This window comes from Cetorhinus maximus, chromosome 11 (assembly GCF_964194155.1).
Source record: "Cetorhinus maximus chromosome 11, sCetMax3.hap1.1, whole genome shotgun sequence".
Lineage (NCBI taxonomy): Eukaryota > Metazoa > Chordata > Chondrichthyes > Lamniformes > Cetorhinidae > Cetorhinus > Cetorhinus maximus.
The window spans coordinates 68,230,774-68,255,822 of record NC_135889.1 but is presented as its reverse complement, the minus strand read 5'-3'; the positions used below and the strand labels follow the sequence as shown (position 1 = coordinate 68,255,822).

Below are 25,049 nucleotides of genomic sequence, written 5' to 3'. Positions count from 1 at the left end.
AGATGAGCTATGACTAATGTTAGCCTCTCATGATTTTGTAGCGCCCACTTTGGCATGTAGCCACTCAACAATATGCATGGTGCTGGCTGCATATGACAATCATTTAAATTATTAGGCATGACAAAATTTATGTGCTACATGTATCAGAAGCAACAGGCACAGGCTAATTTCATTAACCTACCCCAGCCTGATTTCAAGGGGCTCTCGAATTTCAAGGCCTGTTTGTTTGCATTCTGTACCTTTAACAAGCACTCTGCCAAGGCTTCTTCCCAAACCTATGACTTCTACTGCTAGAAAGACACCAGTTCCTCTCCAAGTCACTCACCATCCTGATTTGGAAATATATCACTGTTTCTTCATTGTCACTGGGTCAAAATCCTGGAACTCCCTCCTTAACAGCAGTGTGTGTGTAGCTACACCACATGGACTGCAGTGGTTCAAGAAAGCAGCTCCCCACCACCTCCTCAAGGTCATTTAGGGGTGGGCAATAAAAATGCTGGCCTAGCCAGTGACGCCCACATCTTGTGAATGAACAAAAGTAAGTGGGTTCACTTTGATGTGAGGTTTGGAATTGTGGAGGAGGAAAATGATTAAGATGTCTATGTGCACAAATCACTAAAAGCAGGTCCGGAGGTACAAAAAACAATCAGAAAGGTTAATGGAATATTGGCCTTTATCTTAAGGGGATTGGAATTCAGGAATGAGGAAGTGATACTTCAGTTGTACAGAGCCTTTAGTCAGAAAACATCTGAAGTATTGCTTTTATTTTGGACACCAATCCTCAGGAAAGAATGGTTAACTTTGGGGTGGAGACAGTGCAGATTCACCTGAATGATACCATGCCTTAAAGGGTTAAATTATGAGAACAGCTCACATGAACTTGGGCCCAAATTTTTGCAAAGCCAGAAGGGCTCGATGCTTTAGACAAAACAGCATCGTAATCCAGAATCCAGAAGACCTGCCCCAGAACCTGGCACCCACCATTTATACCGGGGTGGGGAGGATGGGGGACGGGTGTTTTTCACACATCTGTGGTTCACAGAGGCAGCTTCACATTTAAAAGTGCAGCTGCCTTCAATTTTGGTCACCCAGGTTTCTGAAACATGACATGTGAGCTTTAGACATTTGAGGAATAGATCTAACCCTGCTGGAGTTATTAGAGAGGTCAAGGTACCCTTTTGGAGTGGTAGGGTTCCCTTTGGGGTAGGTCAGGTACCCTATGGGATTATTAAAATTAGACATGAATATGCGTAAAAGGAGGATTAAGTCTGTGGAACTGTCAAGTCATTTATATCCCTTGCCCATAAATTTTGAAAAAAATCACAGCCAGCCTACAGTTGAAAAAAAGTGTTTGCAATTTCAGTAAATGTTGTTGACATAAGCCTGAGGGCTATCATTATAGTACTATTTCTGCTTGACTGCTTCCACAACCTATCCTTATCATAGTGGTCGGCCTGTAGGTTCATAGTTTGATCGACAGCTCCAAGTGGTCATAAAGAGATTAGCTGTCTTTGGTGTGGGGATATGAATACAAATTTTTGTTTTTATAAGGGAATAAGAACTTTGGCACTGTGTTGAAGTTTAATAAAAAAAACAGAAAAATCATAAGACAGCCCTCACCCCTCACACCCCCTCACAGCCCATGCCCCATTCATGCCAACCCATGCCAACCTATGACCCTCTGTCCACCTCCATGGCCCTTTATAACCCCTATATATGTGCTCTACTCACACCATGTTCCTTCAATAGCCCCAATGCCAACTTAGTGCTAACTCATGCCAACCCATGCCCCTGACCCACCACCCTTTGCCCTTATGCTTACTATGCCAACTCATTCAGTATTCACCATGGGCAGATCTCAGGACTCATGCTGAAATCAAACAAAATAAAGTTCCAAGTGTCTATTGCAGACTTTTAAAAAAAACACTCTAATTTTTAAAAACCATTTACTACATTTACAATCCTTCAAGGTGGTGGCGTAGTGTTATTGTCACTGGACTAGTAATCCAGGGGCCCAGGCTAATGATCTGAGGACTTGGGTTCAAATCCCAACATGGCAGCTGGTGGAATTTGAATTCAATTAGTAAAAATCTGGAATTGAAAGCTAGTCTCAGTAATAGTGACCATGAAACAATTGTCGATAATCATTAAAACCCACCTGTCCTTTAGGGAAGGAAATCTGCCATAATTACCTGGTCTGGTCTACATGTGACTCAAGACCCACAGGAATGTTGTTGACTCTTAAATGTCCGCTGAAATGGTCTAGCAAGCCCCTCAGTTCAAGGACAATTAGGGATGGGCAACAAATGCTTCCCTTGCCAGTAACACCCACATCCAATGAAAGAATTTTAAAAAAATGACATTACCCCTAACAATGGCAACCATTTCATTCAATTGCATAATCCCTTATAAAAACAAGCATTGAAATTCATAGTCCCACTCAAAGAGTCCATAACCACTTGGTGCTGTCAATCAAACTGTGTAATGGCAGGCACCCTACTGTGATAATAGATGGTTGTGATATCAGGCATGCAGAACTTATCCAGTAATGGAAACCCCAAGGCTTACGTCAACAGACAAAGTGAAATTGCAAGCAATCATTCTTTTTAACACTCCAGATAGTTTTTTTTCAAAGAGTTGAAGGGCAGGGGTTTTAAATGCCTTAACAGCTTGACAGCTCCTCTTGACAGTTCACCTTGACACTTTTGACAGCTGTTTTTGACAACTCCAATAATCTTTACAGTTCCATTGAGTTCATGCACTTTTTACACACATTCATGCCTTATTTTAGTGGTACCTGACCTCTCCCAAAGAGTACCTGACCTCCCCAAAGGTGTCCTGGGACCATATCAAAAGGAATACCTTACCTCTCCATAAGGGTACCCTGGCTAACCCTGGCTATCCAAATGAATCCACAAAGTTCAGACCTGTTCCTACCAGGTCTAATCTGTGCATGTCGGATTTCAGACACCTCTCACACCAAAATCACACGAGTGGAGGCAGCTACTGATTTCTATAGGCAGTTGCCTCTGTGAAATGTGCATGCATGAATCCTGACCCGGGTCCATTCCTGCTCCAGTGAAAATGGTAGGTGCCATGTTTGGTGATGGGTCTTATGAATTTGGGCCTCTTCTGCCATTTTCACCATGATGGAGAGGCTCCCCGTTCTCTGTTTTGGCGAAAATCTAGGCCGTTGACTTTCAGGGAGTTAGTTTGCTTGCTTCACCAAGGATTTTGAACAAATATATAAATGATTCAGTAAGTTCCCTGCTTGAAACAATTATCTACTGGTTTAGCTTTTAATTGTGTAAAACTCTACAAAAGTTGCTCTTTTACAAAAGTATTCTGAAACAAGGATGCTTTTGTTATAAGGATTGAAGCAAGTTGTTTGATATAAGTATATTACATATTTATCCCTATAGTTTCCTGGGTAAATTAGGGTTAATGAATTCATAAACACCTTACCAAAATTGCATTTATGAATTTGTTAAAACTACACCGTGACGAAGTTAGCAGGGATGACTTTATCAACTTACCGACAACTGTGAGGTTAACTTGAACTTGTTTGCTTCCTATCTTATTTTCCACAAGTAAATTGTAACAGCCACAGTCTTCATGCTTTGTTGAAGAGATGATTAGCTTACTGCTGCAGTCTGTGTTCTCTATTTTTAAGTGATCAGTTTCTTTAATCTGAAATAAGAACAAAAGAATGGATAGATTTTTATTTTCAAGTGTACAAAATTTAACAAAGTGAACTGAGTTTATTGCTTTAATCTTCATTTTGGACAGAATTCCAGAGACCATCACAAGATGTCCACACCATGAGGGCAACTGTTTGAGCACATGGTGGTGACAGTGTGTTTCACCTGTTGCTAATGCATGTCAGGCAAAACAATCAAGGTTTTTTGAGACGTGTTGCAGGAAGGCAAAGCTCTTAAGCAGCAATGTATCCTCAGAAAGTGACTGTCCATTCCTAACATTGAAAATTAGTATTCAATTAATAATCCAATTTAAAGGATTGGGTGATGCAGTGGGTTAAGCTGTTGTTTTTTTTTGTATCTCTGGTGGCTGGGTTTCATATTCTACTTAACATGATGATAGCTGTAAGTGAACTGCATGAAATAAGTTTATACTTTCTTAGCCTTAAAAAGTATTCCCTAAAAATTAGTGGTATTATTAAAATCTTATATCACATAGCAACTAAAAAAAATCTTTACAACCCAATTATATAAACAAAAAAAACTTAATACAGATTATCAACAGTACTTCAAAGCAAAATTTAAATTGATTTTTGTTTTAAATGCCCACATAAATGCTTGGCATTGACATTTTAATGCTACATTCACTAATCTATTATGGAAGACTGCATTGAGTGACCTGCAAATTTGTATCTGAAGAAATAGTTTGTGGATTAGATTCTTTACCCAATACAAAATATAAATTCTGAAGGAAAAGGGCAATTTCAGACTCCTCTTCTCAATGGCAAATCATCTCCACTAACCTCTTACACCTGCCCGCTCCAACCTCACCTCAAAGCCAAATGTGAGGAAGATTTCATCAGAGGTCAAGACCATCTGGGTGGTCACCTGTAGCTGCCACCTTCTCTTCTTCCTGTTGCTTGTGAGCCACTCCCCTATTTCAGTCCTGACCCCATATTACTTTACAAATTCTTTCTATATCCACCAGTTCTTGCAAGGCTTAACTCTTCCTTGAAAGCAGTTTCCTGCTTCCACGTCCTTGCCCCATTTAACTCTTTGCCCGAGTGTTTACTGACAGCACAAACGTTCCTATGTTCGTTCCTTAGTGCTTTGGGATATCCTAAAATACTAAACATGATACAAATACAGGCTATTGCTGTTATTAGGGACATCCTGTAGTAGATTACTATAAGGATGTTGCACTGAGGATTTACAGATCATTGAAAACCGGTAACACGAGTTCCATACATAGAGAAAACAAGTGATGATGTAGAAGCTATCATAAGAGGGTATTCCAATTATAATTTTATTCCCAGGGCCAGACAGGCTTAGATGACATAGAATTACCAGTTCTGTAAACAGATGAGTACAATGGGTTTCCCAAGTCCAACTCAGTCTAAACATAAGCACTAAACATTTTTTGCCTTTAGAGCCATAGGGAGGAACCATCCCTGATTTGCACAAAGTGCGGTTGCAGGCGAGAGAAAAGACACTTTACCCGCCAGCTGCAATGGCGGCTTTCGCAATGTATTGTCTGCTTCCCGCCTCATTAATTATGCAGCCACAGGAAACACACCATCCCACTGGCGGCAGGCCTTTGATTGGCTCACTACGCCGTTACCTTGCCACTTCCTCACGCCCGTTGCTATATTTAAACTGCAGCCGCGCGCACAGTTCTCAATGCTTGCTGCCCAGGACTGCTCCAGTGAAGGAATGCCTTTTGGAGGCCCACTGTGATGTCCCCCACCCCTGCTTTGGCCGCAAGAGGTCCAACAATCTCACCACTCTGTATTGGGAGGCGGTGGCAGTTGTGGTCAGTGCCAACGCTGCATAGAAGGGGTTGGCCATCCAGTGCAGAAAGAGGATGAATAATCTCATCCGTGCTGCCAGGGTAAGGCAACCATCTCATCACTCTAAACTCACACACTCACAACCCCATCACACATTCACTGGCACCTGACACACTGCCAGGTCAATGAACATCACTGCTCACTCTCTCACAAACACCATCAGATCCCCAATTGGCCTCATCCCCTCTAGAGACTGCCTCCTCAGCCCTCACCATCTTAAGGCCACTTGCACCAGATTTAGGGCAGACTTGTCCCAGGTATGCACTAAGTGTGGTAGTGGGCAGGTAAAACGCAGTTTTACCTGCTGGCCGCAAATGTGGCTTTTCAGGCCCTATCGTCCCAAACCCGCTGTATTAATTATGCAGCCCCAGGAAACACACTGTTTCCATGGCAGACGGGCTCTCATTCGCCCGCCATGTCATCACCTCACCGCTTCATCACACCAGGCACCACATTTAAAGCACAAAGATAAAAGCAAAATACTGCAGATGCTGAAAATCTGAAACAAAAACAAAAATTGCTGGAAAACCTCAGCAGGTCTGACAGCATCTGTGGAGAGAAAGAGTTAACGTTTCGAGTCCAGGTGACTCTTCCTCAGAACTAAAGAATAGAAGTGTTGTGAAATATATACTGTACAAGGGGGGGCGGGGGTGGGACAGATGAAGCTGGATAGAAGGCCAATGATTGGTGGAGGCAAAGGAGAGATTGCAAAAGATGTCATAAACAAAAGGTCGAAAGGTTGTTAATAGTGGTGATACTGGCTAAAGGAAGTACTAATGGCGACATTAAGAGTAGAAAGCAGGATGAGCCAGTGACGGATGGCCCTAGTGAGGGTGTAAAGCTGTGCTCAGTGCTTCCAGCACAGAAGACATGGCCCCAAAAGGCAAGAAGTCTGCAGCACTCAAGTGCCTTTTGGACACCATGGAGGCCTGCTGAGATGTTCTCTACCCCCGCTCTGGCCACAGCAGGGGCGGTTACATTACCACTCCGACTTGGTAGGCAAAGGCAGTGGTGAAAAATGCCAATGCTGCAGAGAAGAGGTCATCCAATGCAGATAGAGGATGAATGATCTCATCCATGCCGTCAGGGTAAGGCAACCATCTCATCACTCTAAATTCATACATTCACTGACATCTCATTCACTGCCAGCTCAAGGGACATCACCACTCACTCTCTCACACACACCCTCACATCTCCATCTGACCTCATCTCCTCTGGAGACTGCCTCCTCAGCTCTCACCATCTTGCTGTCTGTGAAGCCTGGCGCTGATGACTGTAAGCACTGCCTGAAGCAAGATAGACAAACAAACCTCGAAGTTCCAGATGAAGTGCAGCTCCCCAGGTGCACATCGCTTATGTGCTGTTGTGAATCAGCGGGGGCGGGAGGGGGGGGGTGAAATAAGTCCAGCAGGCTGGCCTTATAATGATATGCTGATGTATTACAATGTGGTTCCTGATATCTGATGGCAGAAACGAGGCCTGCCATTGGCAGGCTGAGCGGACAATCACAAACTGGTTTCATGCCATCGTGAAACCGATCACACCATATTATCCACTCACACCACCAAACATGGTCGACGCCAGCGGGCATGGAAAATCCCGGTCATAGGAACAGGAGTAGGCCATTCAGCCCATCAAGCCTGCTCCATCATTCAATTGGATCATGGTTGATCATCTACAACAATGCCACTTTCCCGCACTATCTCCATATCCCTTAATGTTATTAGTATCCTGAAATCTATCGATTTCTGTTTTGAACATGCTCAATAATTGAGATTTCTGGGGTGGGGAATTCCAAAGATTCACCATCCTGTGAGCGAAGAAATTCCCCTTCATCTCAGTCTTAAATGGTCTACTCCTTATCCTGAGATTATGTCCCCTGGTTTTAGACTCACCAGGTACAAGGTTGATGGGGTTCCTTCTGAGCTAAGGGTGGAATCATCAGTGCTCGCTGCCGTTGGGCATGTTCAGTGGCGTAAGTGGAAAATATGGTGGGAAGGCCAAAATTCGGTTTCATGACGTTGTGAAACCAGTTTGCGATCATCCACTCAGCCCGTCGATGTTTGGCCGCATTTCCCACCATCGGTCATCGGGAACGTCTTTGTAATACATCAGCATATCATTACGAGGCTAGTCCGCCGGACTCATCCCCAGAGGGAGGGGCTGCACCCCCTGGAAGAAGTGGCGGCTGGGGCTCCCACACACGCTGCCGAAGAGCCATTGCGAGTCATCGCTGGTTGGCACCTAGCTAGACCCATGGTCTATAAACGTCGTCTTTCATTTCTGCAGATGACCAAGAACCAGTGTCACCAAAGATTGCGCATGTCTAGGGAACTGGTCGGTCACATGTGCCAAACACTGCAGGATTTGGCGCCACGTGGACATGGAGGGCATCCACTACCAGCGGCTGTGAAAGTGACAGCCGTGCTCAATTTCTACGCCAGTGGCTTCTTTCAGGGCTCCACAGGTGACCTCTGTGGGATATCACAAGCCTCCATCCACAAGTGTATCCATGAGGTCATGGATGCCATCTTTGCGAGGGCACACAACTTAGTGCATTTCGCCCAGGACCAGGAAAGCCAGGATGCAAGAGGGACTGGATTTGCCCAGATCTCAGGTTTCCCCCAGGTACAGGGTGCAATCAACTGCACTCACCTGGCGCTCAGATCTTCGTCGCTACGTCAACCGCAAGCGATTCCATTTGCTGAATGTGTGGCTCGTGTGCAACCACCACAAACAAACTGCGCACAGTTTCCAGGGAGTGTGCACGACTCCTACATTCTCAGTCAGTCACAGATCCCTGAGGTCTTCCAGGGTCCACAGGGACTGCAGGGTTGGCTCCTAGGGGACAAGCAGAGGCCGTGGCTGATGACACACGTGCGGCAGCCTCAGACTGCAGCAGAGTGATGGTATAATGAGGCTCATGCTGCAACTCACATCTTGGTGGAGCAGACCATTGGAATGCTGAAGATGCAGTTCCGGTGCCTGGACCAGTCTGGTGGAGCCCTGCAGTATACTCTGCAGAGGGTGTCACACATCGTCGTCGTCTGATGTGCCCTTTACAACCTGGCACTGCAATGGGGAGAGGAGCTGGCTGAGGGGGAAATGCAGGAGCTGGGGTTCTCTTCCATGAGGAGGACGTCGATGATGATGAGGGTCAAGAGGTCCTCAAAGGCGACGATGATGGCGATGAGACCCTCGCACTGGTCAGATGAGGCAGGCGCACTCGGGAGGCCCTCATAGCTGCTAGATTTGTGGAGAATAATGACGACTTGCAGTGAGGAGACACCATAGATCCTCACATTGCATCTTTGAATGTTTGACTCCAGTCTGACTTATGGCAGTGCAAATACCCTCTGTGATAATGCTCCTGTCATGGAGACGCAGTGGAGGCCCTAATAGTCGCTTGATTGCAGGAGGACGATGACGACATGCAGTGAGGACACGCCATAGATCTTCACATAGGCTCTGAGAACGCCTGACTGCTGTCTGGCTGAGGGCAGCTTGCTTGAGCTCTGTGATCAGGGTCATATCATGGAGATGCATGAAACTTTAGAAGCATCTGATGCTTTGTCCGCCTTCAGGAGCACAGCATCAGTGGTTACAGATGCTGAAGAGATGGGGGCCATCCCCACCTCAAAGGTGCTGAGAGCCACAGAGAGAATGACGGAACTTGGTGACGCCTGCCCATGACATTCTGGCAACAATGACAAGCACCATCGAGGTGCAGGCATCAGTAATGTCTCCAGTGAGTGTGAAGCTGGACCATCATTTTGGCCTGAAGGCTGCACAAACCACAGGGAAGGGACACCTGCCTTCATCTTGTGCAGAAAGGTTTCACATCTGAGTGACAAGAGCACTGCTCATTAGAACAAGGAGCCATAAGCAATGAGACATTCTTGGGAGTTTATTGGCAATAGTCAACATTATGTACAAGTGATTAACACCCATGCCCAGGTGTGTAACTACATCTTCTTAACTTTTCTAACCCTGCCTCTATGTCTTGGTGCTCTCCCGACATCCACAGCAGAGGTGGAGGCAGCCTGCTAACTGCTACGCTGTGTCTGTGATGCCCTTGACAGGCGTCCTCTGGAGAACCGAGACCTGGATGGCCCCGGCCTGCTTTCGGGGACCTGCTGTGTAGCAGTGACACCCTCCTTGAGCTGTGGAGCTGGAACTGCTGGGGTCACAGGAAGAGGGGATTCGGATGGGCTGGACATTTCCGGAGTCATATGAGTGGATGGCCCTGGAGCATGCACCTGCTGATCCTCCTCTCTATGGGTGCCCGTGGGCCTCTGGCTGCCTCCTTGAGGAGAAGGGGTAGCTGGAGTGAGGTTGAGCAGCCCCGCACCCCCCGCGCATACACACTGTTAGAGGGCAACTTTGGCATCAGCGATGGAGTTAAGCCCGCACAGCAGTGCAGGAGCGATGTCCTGTACCAAGGTCTCCATGGCGGCCGCCATCCTACCAGTGTTGGCCTTGGTGCGTTGGCATGCCGGGGCACTATCACCTCAGCCTGAAGATAGATGGACTCTTCCATTGTGCCTTGCAACATGGAGTGCAGTGGACATCCCTTCCTGATGTTCCCTAACTTGCCTTTGCAGCTCCAGCAACTGTGCCATGACCGAGTCCAGAGGCTCGTCATCTGACTCGGGCTCAGCAAATTTATGGTCTCCAGCAGTCCTCCTAGTGTCGGGGACCTGGGAAGTCCCTGCCACTGCCTGCTGTGGATCAGACAGTGCGATGCGCTCACCAGATTATGATACCGTTACCACCGAGGTCCCACTGAGGTGCGTATCTCTGCGTTGGTGGAGGGTGTGGGTGAGCACTGTGATGGGACTTCAGGGAGGGTGCCTCCAGATTCCTCTCTTCGGGGCTTGATTGGAGGTCCTGGGTTGTGGACTCTGTCTGCTGCTTCCCAGATGTGCCTGCGAAATCAAGGGGAGATAATTGGTGCATGGCAATGGCCTGTGAAAGAGGACACATCACTCACGGCATGGTTGTCTGATGGATGTTGCACTGCTGGATCCTCACTTGGTAGAGCACCGCCGACCTCACCATCAGCACAGGAATGGTCCAGATCACCGGCAGCTGGATGGCTCTGTTTTCAAAGTCCGTGAGGACCTTGACTTCAGGCATTCCTCCACCAGTAAGCCAACCTCTCCCTTTTATTGTGTGTCAGCTTGTTCTGCATAAATAGAGATGGAGAAAGTATAAGCAGGATGCCTGCCAGATCAGATGATAAGTATGCCTGGCATGTGTGGGTGATGAGTGATCCCATGGATGGCATGAGGACAACGAAGGTGTGTGTGAGAGAGTGAATGATGATTTCCCTTAAGTTGGCAATGAGTGAGGGCCCTGTGGATGTGTGATGGGTTTGTGAGTGTGTGAGTTGAGAGTGATGAGAAGAGTGACTTACCCTGGCGGAACGGAGGAGATCATTCATCCTCTTGCAGCACTGGGTGGCTGTCCTCTTTTGCAGGGCGTTGGCACTGACCACTGCTGCCACCACCTCCCAAGCCTGATTAGTGAGGTTGCTGCCTATCCTGCAGCCTGAGCAGGGTTACATGACATCACAGCAGGCCTCCACTACGTCCAAAAGGCGCTCGAGAGTTGCGTCATTGAATCTGGGGGCTGCAGTCTTTTTGCCTTTCAGGGCTATGTCTTCTTTGCAACGGTCATGGGCTGGAAGCACTGAGAGGTGTGCGCGCGGCTGCACTTTAAATATGGCACCTGGCATGATGAAGGGGTGAGATGATGGCATGACAGGCAAATGAGAGCCCGCCCGCCATGGGGATGGCGTGTTTCCTGGGAATGCATAATTAATGCGGCCGGTTTGGGGCGATACTGTGTGAAAAGCTGCCATTGCGGCTTGCGGGTAAAATGTTTGACCTGCCCGCTACTGCACTTAGTGCAAATCTGAGATGATTCCGCCCAAGGTTTCTCCAATTTTACATATTTTATTAGAATAGTCACAAGTTCACAGAATCTTTATAGTGCAGAAGGAGACCATTCGGCTCATCAAGTCTGCACTGGCTCTCTGAAAGAGCATTCTACCTAGTCCCACTCCCCTGCCTTATCCCTGTAACCTTTCACATCGTTTTGTTTCAAAAGGCAAGCCAATTCCATTTTGAATACCTCGATCAAACCTGCCTCCATCACCCTCTCAGGAAGTTCATCCCAGACTCCAACCACCTACTGGGTGAAAAGATTTCTCCTCGCATCATTTTTACTCCTTTTGCCAATTATTTTGAACCTGTGCCCTCTAGCTCGTGACATTCTCTTGAGTGAGAAGAGTTTCTCACTATTAACCCTTTCCATACCCCTCAGGATCTTGAATACCTCTATCAAGTCTCCTCTCAACCTTCCTTTCTCCAAGGAAAACAGTCCCAAGCTCTCAAATCTATCATCTTATCTACAGTTCTTTATTCCTGGAATCATTCTTCTGAATCTCCTCTGTACTCTCTCCAATTCCTTCACATCCTTCCTCAAGTATGGCACCCAGAACTGGACACAGTACTCCACCTGAGACATAACTAGTGTCTTATACAAATTCAACTTGACCTCCCTCCTTACTCTTGTACACAATGCCCCTATTAATAAAGCCTAAGATACTATATGCTTTATTAACTGCTCTCTCAATATGCACTACCATCTTCAATGACTTATGTACGTATACACTGACGTCACTCTGTTCCTTAGAGTTTCTCCCTTTATTTTATACTGTCTCTCCTCATTCTTCCTGCCAAAATGAATTACTTCACACTTCTCGGCACCGAATTTCATCTGCCACTTGTCTGCCCAATCCACCAACATGTCTATGTCCTTTTGAAGTTCACAACTATCCTCATCATAGTTGACAATGTTTCCAATCTTCGTATCATCTGCAAATTTTGAAATTATGCCCTGAACACCACAGTCTAGGTCATTAATATATGTCAGGAAGAGCAAGGGTCCCAACATTGGGGAACTCCACTACAAACCTTCCTCCAATCTGAAAAACGACCTACTCCTCTTTGTATCCTGTCACTCAGCCAATTTGTTATCCAAGTGTCTACTTTCCTTTTCATTCCATGAGCTCAAACTTTGCTCACAAGTCTGTTGTGTGGAACTGTATCAAATGTCTTTTGGAAATCCATATACGCTACATCAACAGTGTTGCCCTTATCAACCTTCTCTGTTACCTCCTCATAAAAACTCCAGTAGGTTAGTTAAACATGATTATCCCTTAATAAATCCATGCTGGATTTCCTTAATTATCCTGCACTTGTCTAAATGACTATTGATTTTGTCCCAAACTACAGTTTCCAGGAGTTTCCATACTGTAGTTGCCAGCTTTATCCTTGCACCTCTTTTTGAACAAGGGCTAAATTCACAATTCTCCAGTACTCTGGCACCGCCCTTGTGTTTAAGGATACTGGAAGATTATCACTAGTGTTTCTGCAATTTCCACTCACTTCCCTCAGTAGCCTTCGATGCATCTCATCCTGTCCTGGTACCTCATCTATTGTAAGTAAAGATAGCTTTTTTAACACCTCTTCCTTCTCAATTGTAAAATTAGTCATCAATGTGTGCTAATTTCTTCCTTATAGAGTTAACTTAGCAATTAAGCTGTTTCTTACAGAAAATGTAAATACTAAACAAAAGGATGAGACATTACCTGTTTTCTAAACTTTAGCCATGTACAGCTGAGAGGTTGTGTTCCAGCGAGCTTACAAAATAGTTCCACAGATTCTCCAGCACGCACTTTCATGCTTCCAGGACACTGAAGTATCTGAGGTGGAATAGCTGTTGAAAATGAACATCATATGGAAAGATAAGGAAAAGTTGGTTGATCACTATCCTGTCACTCAGCCAATTTGCTTTCCAAGTGTCTACTTTCCCTTTCATTCCATGAGCTAAAACTTTGCTCACAAGTCTGTTGTGTGGAACTGTATCAAATGTCTTTTGGAAATCCATATACGCTACATCAACAGTGCTTCTGCAATTTCCACTCACTTCCCTCAGTAGCCTTCATATATTTGGGGAAATATTATGTGTGTTAATAAAACTGGACAAGTTATGAAACACCCGTGATTATATTTTGGTCCTTAATGCATGGTTTTGAGTAGTAATAACTGTGCTGTGGTTCAAGCTTCCAGTTGGGTGATTTACTCACTCAAAATAAAACTGTGATTCTCAGAAAAATTATTTACAATTATTATGAAAAGGTTTCAGAACAGTTTTGTTCAAAACTCTTGAGCAACAGAACCAGGAAATGCTTAGTGATTATATCTGGCAGTTTGCTCCAGATTATTGTGCCTGATCTATTTATTAAACAATAAGGTCTCATAATATTTCAAGTGGAGATACCAGTATCACCATCTTTACTGGCTTGTTAACCTGAAGATGTGTAAGTTGCCTTTGAATATTTTACTGACACTAGCTGTTTTTGTTGTTGTTGTTTCCTTTAATCTATTAAAATAAAATGCAGCATTTGCTTTTTTGTCAAAATATACCTGACATCCTGTGACATCACAAGCGATAAAATAAACAATCCTATTTAGGCGCAGCTTTATGTGCTGCCATGGCAATGTTAAATATCAAATTTATTCTGCAAGACTGCATATCTTGTATGAAAAACAGATATTAAAAACTTATTTAACAAACATGTGTTTGAGTATTTTGCAACAAAATAAATCATCATAATATGATAATAGAATATATTTAACAGCCTCCTCTTAATACATTATTTACTACACTTACATTATGACATATTCCTTCATAATCTCTCATGCCCTGATGATAGCTCCTTCAAACCTTTGCTCAGTAGAGTTACAAGTTTTTCATTTTCTCTGCTAGATTGTGAATAGTAGATATTTCACATAACCTTTTAGTACACTAGGATTTTGAGTAACATTATACCTGAGAAAAAATAAATCACAGTGTATAGGTAGAGTAACTGGATTAGCAATCCAGAGGCCCAGACTAGTAAGCAAGAGGACGTGAGCTCAAATCTAATTATAGCAGTTTGACAATTTGAATTCAGTTTTTAAGAAATCTGAAAATAAAAAACTGGTACCACTAAAAGTGGCAATGAAGCAGTTGGATTGTTGTAAAGACCCAATAGTTCATTAATTTCCATACCTAGTCTGGTCTATATGTGACGTCAATGTGGTTCCATGCCCTCTAAAGTGACCTAGCAAGCCACCCAGTTGTATCAAGCTGCTTTCAAGAAGAAGGACCACCAACACTTACTCAGGAAAACACAGACTGGTAATAAAACTAGCCTTGCCAGTAATGTCAATATTCCAAGAATTTAAAAAAACGAAAATGCCAAAAAAACAAAAGCAATCCTCAAAGAGCTGAGTTATGCATTTCTTTTTTTTCATTTTTCTCCTACAAAACTTTGAGTACATCTGAAAAGCATTGACTTCACTGAACCTCACCAGCTCTGACAAAGCATATATCTCCAAACTTTTAACTTGTCTTCTCTTTTTCAGATACTGACTAATATGCTACACATTTCCAATTTTAACTCAAATTTCCAGTAGTTGCAGCTTTTTCCTGTTTGGTTAATTTCAGTAACCTGTTCCTTTTGCTCTACTGTTCATTAAATTCATTAACTATAAAAAAGACTTAATTACTGCATGACTGACCCACATACCTGTGTTAAAACATCTTAATTTAGTCTCAGTAAGCTTACTTTTGAACTTGCTGGCTTCATTCCCTCAAGTTCAAAAGCTCATGCTAGATTTAATAAACAAATACCCCAGAGGGTCCCAGCTAACTGTACGAGCATTTTTTGTTGATCTGATAACTAAAGTAGGAAACAGTTGGTGAAATTTAAGTTTCTTGTTTGATCAATTGTAAATTATTCACCAGCTGGGATACGTTAAGGTCAATTTTCCACAACAACTACAAACAAGTGAAAAGTAAGAAACTGATTCTGCATTAGGGGCTCGTGTTATTGGAGTTCCTTTACTTATTAGGTTGAAGACCATACCAAGGGGAAGGAAATGTTAGCAGAAGTTTTGCAATGACACAGTTTTCAAAAAACTAGATTCCACTGTCTTGAGAATGAACCAAATGTTACATGTCAGTCTGACAAAACAATAGAAGGAAAGTTGAACTTACTTTCTTGTTAAGAAGCATCTTACCTGGTTTGGGAGGAGTTTTGGGAGTTGGTTTCTTTTTTATGGTGGCCTCAACTGAAAAAAAATGAAAAAGTACAAACTGAATACAACCATCTTCAAATAAATTGAGTGACTGTTTAATGATTCTCCAGCATTTGGATGTTAATCTAATATCTTTCCTCACTCTGTGATCAAAAGTACAATTACAAACAATTAAAGTGGTGTTTTGGGTTCTATGCCTGATTACATTTAAAAGATCCAGGGACATTATTAGGGAGGACTTACCATCCAAAAGACCAGTGTCAAAGGTCTCGTAGAACTATATTTGAAGCATAGTTCAGACTTTCAGGCCAGGATTTTATGGCCCTGCCACGCTGTGTCTCCCCCTGGCAGATGCAGCGAGCCAATAAAATCTCTGTTCAGTTCGGCAGGACCACAATATCCCGCCAGGCGGGAGGGGCCGTAATATCCTGGCCCTAGATTCTTGTTTATGTGATGAAAACTGGTTCCATCCAAATTTATTTATATTAAAACCAAGTGAACACAGGGTGCACAAGGAGGAATTAAAATAGTGCCCTTTTCAGAGTTCAGTCAGTGACTGACTTAACACCGCAATAAGAACACTGCTATCATCAACTTCTCCCTTCAAGTGATCAATTCAAAAGCATTAGCATTTTTAAAGACTTTCATTGTCATCTTGTTTCTGTAACTTTTGTTAACCAAAGGTATTGAGAAATATGGAGCAAAAGTGGAGTTAAGATAGTTAAGTTACAGATCAGCCATGATCTCATTGGGTGCTGGAAAAGACTAGAAGGGCTAAATGGCCTACGTCTATTCTTATATTCCTATCTTCTTGAATTGGAAACATTTCACTCAGATTAGTTTATCTCAAAATATTGCAAAAAGCTCAATGAATTTTAAAATCCAGCACTTTTAGACTATTAAGCCAAACAGGTCCATATTCCAATTGTGGCAGAACCAGTGTCTACAGCTGTCATTCCAAGTGACACAAACTAAGAACAAACCTAGAATCCCAAAACTGGGTATCTATGAACAGCAGCGAAATTGCCTACCACCACAACCTGTAACAGGCCCTAGACTGAAGGTGGAAGACACAGGTATTAATGGTGGGGAATGCAAAATATTTCGGAATTCCCTGTCATTGTGGGACCACCACAGGTACAGCAGTTCAAGGAGAGTACCCATCAGCATCTCCTAATGCTTCGCACTTTCAGGAAACAAAAGAAAGACAGAAAAGGCTAGCTGACGTGCCATGTGGTATTGGGGGAGATTTCTGATCAAAGTTAATGGCTTGATTAGCACCTCAGCTGGCCTATTTCTTACATGGAGTGCTGGAGGATGTCAAATGCCATGTCTTTGGTTTCCTGGTGAACTGAAATAAATATAGCTCCAGTACTTTCTTTCAAAAGCTTACAGCACAGAAGGAGGCTATCCAGCCCGTTGTGCTTAGCCCCACACCGCCACTTTTTGCCCATAACCATGTAAATTCCTCGACCTCAAGTACCTTTTGAACTCCCTTTTAAAAATATTTATAGAATCAATTTCCACCTTCCGCCTTTCAGGTTGAGCATTCTAGATAACTGGCAACTCTCTGAGCGAAATAAAGTTCTCCTCATCTAGATCTTTTGCCAATGATTTTAAATCTATTACCTCTGCTTTTGATCCACTAGCCAGCTGAAATAGTTTTTCTTCATCACTCATCACCTTGAAAAGCTCCACTGGATGACCTCTTAACCTTCTCTGTTCCAAAGAGTATAATCCTAACTTTTCCCACCTCTCCTCATTCTAGAATGGAAGTCAGATGCAGAATGCAAAATTCCCTTCTCTAAGGTTAGTAATTACAAATGCCAGAGACTTGCTCGTCATTAAAATGAGATTAGCCATTATTTTTCTATTATGAGATAGATGAAATATATCGTAAAATTCATCCAGTTTGTTCACATTTAGAAGTAAAACAAACCCATAATTTGTCTTATCTAACCAGAGTAGTTATTATTCCAAGTATTTCCTTTTGATGCTATCCAGTTCACTATTGATGCAGATATTGAATAGAATTGGTAAAGTAATCAACCTTACTCTTTTGAGGTGGAATCGATAATCATCAATTTACCCATACGTGAATATTAGAGCTAGAATGCACACCCTGAATAAAATTCAAGATTTAGGCATGTACTGTGTCTTCTTTGTGGGCCTGTACTGGGTATTAAACTGGAAGTTTTTGAATATTGATGAAAAGAATCCAACACTAGGCCTCACGCTATGATTTCCCTTACAAGAGCAAAATCTGGCATGTTCCTTTCTGATTGCCCCATGAGTCTTCATAGTCCATGTACAGGCAATGTGCCAACTGAAAGACCTACCTTAAGAGCCGCTACTGTCAATTAGATTCTTTAATAGTTTTGAGTTTACTAGGGTTTCCCTTCTTGAGGGCAGTAACTACAGTTGCACACTGGAATACTAAGGCTATATTTTCCTCAAAGAGAATCCTAATTACCAGCCCACAAGGGCAGTTTCAGGATAAGTCTGTGGTTTATAGCACTATTGACCAAGTCCATTGCTGTTCTTCTACACTCTCCAACATGTTTTAGGAATTCAACATGAATACTGACCATGTTTCTTTGCACATTATAGACAATGTGGACCCCAATTCCTCTTGAAAAATTGGTTAATTAAGGCCCTCTACCTGTGTTGGACATCGTACCAGTTTTTGCAAGATCCATGCAGTTCGGTCAGATGTTCACTATGGTGCTCACTTCAAACCTCAAGGATGTCCTCAAAGGTTTGCTATGAACCCAGGTACAAATGTTTATAATTATAAGTTATTTATATATGTTGGATTAACAAGCTAACCAAACTTTCATTTGAATGCAGACATACAAATCTAAAAGCCTGATGTGTCAGCTCTTGGGAGGCTTTTTGTAATAATCATTGCCCTCTTGAATGAGTTAACAAGATTTCAACATGCTATTTCAACTAGAATTTCTGAGAGAACAGTGTAACATTACTAAAAAGAACTGAACCAAGATTAACTTATGATTTCATTTAGATATTTAATGCCTTTTTCACAAATGGCCTAAAATATTCTTGCTGCGTTTTTCTGCATATCTCTTTTGAAGAAAAATGGATCATTTGAAATTTTGTAGATTAGGAAAAGCTTTGTGAATAGGGCCCCAATTGTGACATCATCATAAAGTGGCCAAATGAATATGAGGTTAAACATCTGGCAGAAGGTGAAAACTGAAGGCTTGTTTCTGATGTTAAAGTTGAAGTTAAGCACACTTAGTGCTTTGCTTGCATTACATTATTTGTCTCTATTAAAATATTTAATTGAAAGTTCATCTTCCATTCTAAGTGTCCATGTCTTTAGGCAATATAACAACTTTGGAATATTTTACTGAACTAAAGTCTGCTGTTTCCTCACATTTTGTGGGGGCATGTAAAGGTTAAAACGACAACTTGAGAGATGTCCTTTTTTGGTAATATTGAAAATAGCTATAAATATCTGTCAAAAGAATAGTTGAATACACAGGTTGTTAAGCTCTCATCATAAATGATTACTGTCCGAGGTCACTGGCAATTCATGGCAATCACTTTATGGCCATTCTCACAACAACTCTTCATTTTATACCTGTAACCTAAACTCCAGTTTGAAATACAGGAACATTTGGTATATTACAAGAATGGAATAATTTCCATTAAAAACAAGATGTGACTAAATTATACCATGAAATTACAGTCTTTTAAGGTTTTGGAGTAAATATGCATTTCAATGAGGAAAATCTGATTTAATATGGCACCACAACTATGGGTGGAATCATCCCAGATTTGCACTAAGTGCGGTAGCAGACATGAAAAATGACATTTTACCCGCTGGCCACAATGGCTGCTTTTCGTGCTGTATTGTCCGCTTCCCGCCTCATTAATTATGCAGCCACAGGAAACACGCTGTCTCACTGGCAGGCGGCCTCTGAATTGTCCACCACACTGTTTCCTCACTCCGGTTGCCATATCTAAACTTCAGCCATGCACAATGCTTGGAAGCCCAGGGCTGCTCCAGTGAAAGCCAAGAAGAGTTCAGTGACCTGTCACTGGAATGTCTTTGGAGTCCTGCCGTGATGTCCTCCACCCCCACCCTGGCCGCAGGAGGTCCAGCAATCTCACCACTCCAGCTTGGAAGGTGGTGGCAGTGGTTGTCAATGCCAGCACTGCACAGAAGAGGTTGGCCATACAGTGCAGAAAGAGGATGAATGATCTCATCCATGCCACAGGGTAAGGCAGCCATCTCATCACTCTAAACTCACACACTCACAAACCCATCACACATTCACTGGCATCTCACTCACTGCCAGCTCAAGGTACATCACCACTCACTCTCTCACACACACCCTCACATCTCCATCTGGCCTCATCTCCTCTGGAGACTGCCTCCTCAGCCCTCACCACCTTGAGGCCACTTGCACAGATCAACATATGCCCGTACATACCCACTGGAATGCCCTCGCTTCCCCAGTACAGCCCTCACCCTACAGCCTCTTCCCTTGCCTGAGGCCACTTCTCCCCCTTCCCCAAGCAAGTCCTAGCTCTGCAGCCATTGAAAAGCCATCCCCGTCTTATGGTAGGTAGACACCTGCCCGTGAGCCCCATAAAAAGTAATGTGGTGCTGTCTGTGAAGCCTGGTGCTAATGACCACGAGCGCTGCCCGAAGCAAAGTAGGCAAAAAAACCTCGAAGTCCCGAGTGAAATGCAGCTTGCCAGGTGCACGCCGCTTATGTACAGTTGTGAAACACATCGCCGTGCAATTACACTGATGTGCCCGGATGATCCAGCGTGGATTCCAGTGAGCAGGGCTTATAATGAGATGCTAAAGTATTGAAATTAGGTTCCTGATGTACGGCAGCAGGAAATGTGGCCCACCATTGATGGGTGGAGCAGACAATTGCAAATTGGTTTCACGATGGCGCAACACCGCTTTTTGGCCTTCTCACCATATTGTCCGCTCACACCCGTCATGATGCCTGCTTTATTTGAGTTGGTCTAAGTCAAGTAGAATGCCTGATGTGGCGGCTGCAGCTAAGGGCAGTGTGTCCTGCAAGGCGTCGAAGCAGTAGCTGACTAAAGTCACCAAGAAGCCGCCCAAGAGGCGGAGGAAATCTTGCAAGCAGAGCTATTCCACTTACATATACAGGTGACCCAGGTCCACCCTTCCACCAGGATCTCATCTGAGGCCATGAGCGTTATGAATTCCTTCTTTGTCGACATTTTCAATCGCATCGCCTCCACAGCTTCGCACCTCATTCACTACAACAAGCGCCACACCATCTCGGCCAGGGAGATCCAGAGCGCCATCTGCCTCATGCTGCCAGGAGAATTGGCCAAACACGCCATCTCCAAAGGCATCAAAGCAGTCACCAAATACACCAACTCAGTTTAGGTCGATCATTCTAAAGATTGTGACGCCTGCCTCCAATGGGACCGGACAATTCCACCCTATGTTTTTTGTTTCAAACACTAAGGGATTTGGGGTAGATTTTGGTTTGAGTCCCTTTTTGGCACTGCACAACTACCGCACGTATGAACTGAGAAGTCAGAGGATCAATGGAGATTGCTCCTCAGGCCTCATCAGCATTCTCGGCTGCCAGTGCTGGTCATATCTCCACAGTGAGGAAATAAATGGGGGCAGCTGCCTCACTGATAGTGGCCCTTAGATAAGTCCTGGAGTGGGAAGTGGCGATGAGTGTGACTCTTGTGGAGTCAGAGAAACAGTCTATATAGTTAATCTGTCTGGGTCATATTGTAGGAAGCCTCCAGAGTGATCAAGGCAGCTGCAATTTTGCTTCAAAATGCCGACGTTATGTCCTATGACAGATGTGGTCCCATTGCTCCCATGTCGTTCCGGGGCACCATGAGCCTTAGTGTGGAGGGAGTGCCCCTTAGTTCGAAGCAGCCACTCTCTGGTGTTTCAAACTGGGTAGAAAAGTGGGGTAATGGATGTGTCGCAGAACAATGTCATCATGCCAGGTGCCACAGAATTTGGTGCAGACTTGCATTATCCTTCTGGTAACACTTTCCTACCCCAGCCCTTTTGTACTCTTTGACCTTCCCACTTACCTGCCACTGCCCAAGGATTGACTCCTTCATCGATAAGCCTGCAGCCTCCCACTCTGTGTCTCCCTTGGTATTCTCTGAAAGGCTCATCATGGCACTCAGTGCTACCTCCTCTTGAGCAGTAACCACAACTGTCCCTTTCTGCTGAGGGATAATCTTGCTGATCTTCCTATCTAACTCGCTGATCTTGTGAACTCTGTAAGTGGTCCAGCTATCAACTCCCTCTTCACATCTCTCTCCAGAATGTCAGTTCACTTGTGAACAAGGGCTTTGCCATCCGTCAACTTATCGCGGATGAGAGCATCGACATCATGGCCTTGATGGTAACTTGACTGAAGGGTGATGACACCTTTCCTCTACATGAAGCCTCCTCTGCTTGATTATACCTTTCACCCACTGGCCTCACTCAGACAGTCAAAGTGGCAGAGCGGCTCTTATAAACAACTCACATCTTGACCTGAACCAGTACTCCTTTGGCATTTTCTCCTCTTTTGAGTTTCTCACCTTGTTCCACCCCTCTCACCTCTCATTTAAAATCCTTGTTCTCTACCACCCATCAGTACCATGTCAATTTTCTCAGCAAATTATCTTCACTGCTTTCCACCCTCAGCCTCTGCATGAAGCAACTTCTCATCCAAGGTGATTTCAAGCTCATCTTAATTCATCATATTCTCTCCTTTCTGAGTTCATGGTCCTCCTCTCCTGCCTCCATGTCTGCTTCCATGTAAACCCCCCCAAAACATATTGCCATTTCACAGGGCCTTGCTACTCCCATAGTGCCAGTCACAAGTAAGGCCATCCCTAATCACTTCCTCGTATTGGTCTCCACCCAGATCACAATATCCCTTCCAAGCCCCACTTCCTCTGTGCCTGCCCTTCGGGAAAATCTCTCCCAAATCATTGAGAGCTGCCCTCTCAAAATCTCAACTGTCTAGTCTTTGGCCCTCTATTCAACACACCATTCCTGCAGCTACCTACCTGTTCAACCACACCCTCATCTCCACCTTTGATGCCCTAGCCCCATTAAAACCATGGCCTGAAGTTTTGCTCTTGGATGGGGAGCGCAGAGTTGGGACAACTCCCAGCTCCACAAACCCAACCCGGGAAAAAGTGCCCCAGGTGGTCAGATGTATGTTCTGCGGAGACCAGGTAAAATGGAAGTTGGGCCTGCCACTCCTTGAAACAGTTCGGAAGCAACACAGCCGCTGCGGAGGGCAGGCTGGGTTAAAAGAGCTGTCTCAATGTTCTGGCACTGGTAGTTTCCTTTGACAGTTCAAATGAGCTTATCAGTTCCAGTGAGTTTATCCACATTTATTGCACAATCATGTCCACTTTAACAATCCCAAAGGGCACCTGACCTCTCCCAACGGGCATCTGATCTCTCCCAACGGGCATCTGACCTCTCCCAAAGGTGTCTTGCAACCATATCCAAAACAGTACCTTACATCTCCAAAAGGGTACCCTACCTCTCCAAAGATCTCTGTTAAGTTTAGACCTTCTCCTGTCAGGCCTAATGTGCACATGTCATATTTCCCACTCTCTCATTGTTAAAATTAGATCAGACGGAAGGCAGCTACACTTTACCACGTGCAGCTGCTTTTGTGAACCACAGATGTGCAAAGTTTGACCTGCCCACCACCATCCTGCAAAAACGATGGGGCCAGGTTTGGGGATGGGACTTCCTGATCCAGTCTCAGCCTTTGCAATTGACCAACAGGTTTGAGGTTCTTTCAGCTTGTTTGGATGAGAGTAGGAGCTGCAGGGTGAATGAGCTGACTGACCATGGCACTATGGCACCAGAAGCCATTCAAGTGGGGGGTGCATGAAGGAACATAGTGGTAGTAGGGGACAGTATAGTGAGGGGGATTGACACTGTTCTCTGCAGCAAAGAGCGGGAGTCCACATGGCTGTGTTGCCTGTTGGGTGCCAGGGTTCAGGACATCTGTTCAGGGCTGGAGAGGAACTTGCAGTGGGAGGGGGAGGATTCAGTAGTCATGGTCCATGTAGTTTCCTGCTTTCTGTCTCCCTCCCTTTTTGAATAAATGACATAAGCAGGACAAGGAAAGAAGTTCTTAATGTCAGTATGAGGAGCCAGGCACAAAATTAAGAAGCACAGCCTCAAAGGTAATAATATCTGGATTATTACCTGAGCCACATGCAAATTGGCATAGGGCAAGTAAGATTAGAGAAATTAATGCATGGCTCAAAGACTGGTGTGGTAGAAGTGGGTTCCAGTTTGTATGGCACTGGCACCAGTATCAGGGAAAGCGGGATCTGTACCATTGGGATAGCCTGTACCTGAACTGTGCTGGAACTGGTGTACTAGCAAGCTGCATAACTAGGGAATAGAGAGGGTTTTAAACTAAATAGTGGGGGTAAGGAATCAAATTTGGGAAGGTGTGGTAAATCAAAGAATAGAGACAAGGCAACAGAGGAGAGTATTAATATGGGAAATGATAAACAGACCTTGACAGGAAAGGATAGAGAGTACACATCACCAGGTAAGGCTGGAAGTTACAAAAATAATAAAAGGACAAAACTAAAGTCTCTGTATCTGATTGCACGTAGCATTTATTGCAAAAAATTATAGGCCAGAAATTTCCCCCCATCGGGGAGGTTGTGTGAGGGGCAGACGTGAACCTGATCGGCGCCCTCGATTGGGGCCACGCCGCCACTTTACGTGGGCAGGCCAATTAAGGCCCACCCATCATGACGCATGCCCGGAAGCGCTGTGCACTCCCTATGCGGGCGGTGGGGGGGGGGCGGAATTCCCTGAGTGGTTCCCTGCGCTCTTTCGTGCGCATGCAGAGATCTCCCTGAGGCATGGAGGTACCTCAGGGAGATTTGCTTCAGTTTTAAGCTTTAAAGTAGAGGATTTTTAAACTTTTAAAACATGTCCCTTCATGTGACACTATCACATGAGCTGGGACATGTCAAAGAATAAATGTATAAATTTTAATTAGATTTTAAAACAGTTCATGAAACCTCAACCCTCCCCGAAGGCTGCCTGGGCTCTTCGTCTGCCTGCCAGCCTTAAGGTTGGACGGGCAGCTCATTAAATTGAGTTAATTAGTTTTTAACAGGCCTTAATAGGCCTTTGATGGTTCGGCGGGCGCGCAGCCGACTTGGGATGCACACCCAACGTCACCACTCATCATTTTACGTGTCGGTGAGCGGGCCCCGCCCCCCACTCGCCAACGGGAAAATGCTGCCCATGAACTGAGAGCCAAAATAGAAATAAATAAGTACAATCTGATAGC

The 25,049-nt window shown here is 44.3% G+C and overlaps 1 protein-coding gene across 1 annotated transcript in view; it reads right to left on the bottom strand.

Annotated features, from left to right (window-relative positions):
• The window catches only part of LOC144686672 (myosin light chain kinase, smooth muscle-like), a 433,503-nt gene that overhangs the window by 78,768 nt on the left and 329,686 nt on the right, over positions 1 to 25,049 (bottom strand). The window contains exons 19-21 of the mRNA XM_078552188.1: positions 15,688 to 15,738; positions 13,209 to 13,336; positions 3,537 to 3,690 (exon numbers count right to left, since the gene is read on the bottom strand). Coding sequence (XP_078408314.1) covers positions 3,537 to 3,690; positions 13,209 to 13,336; positions 15,688 to 15,738 — 333 coding nt within the window. The remainder of the gene's footprint in view (positions 1 to 3,536; positions 3,691 to 13,208; positions 13,337 to 15,687; positions 15,739 to 25,049) is intronic.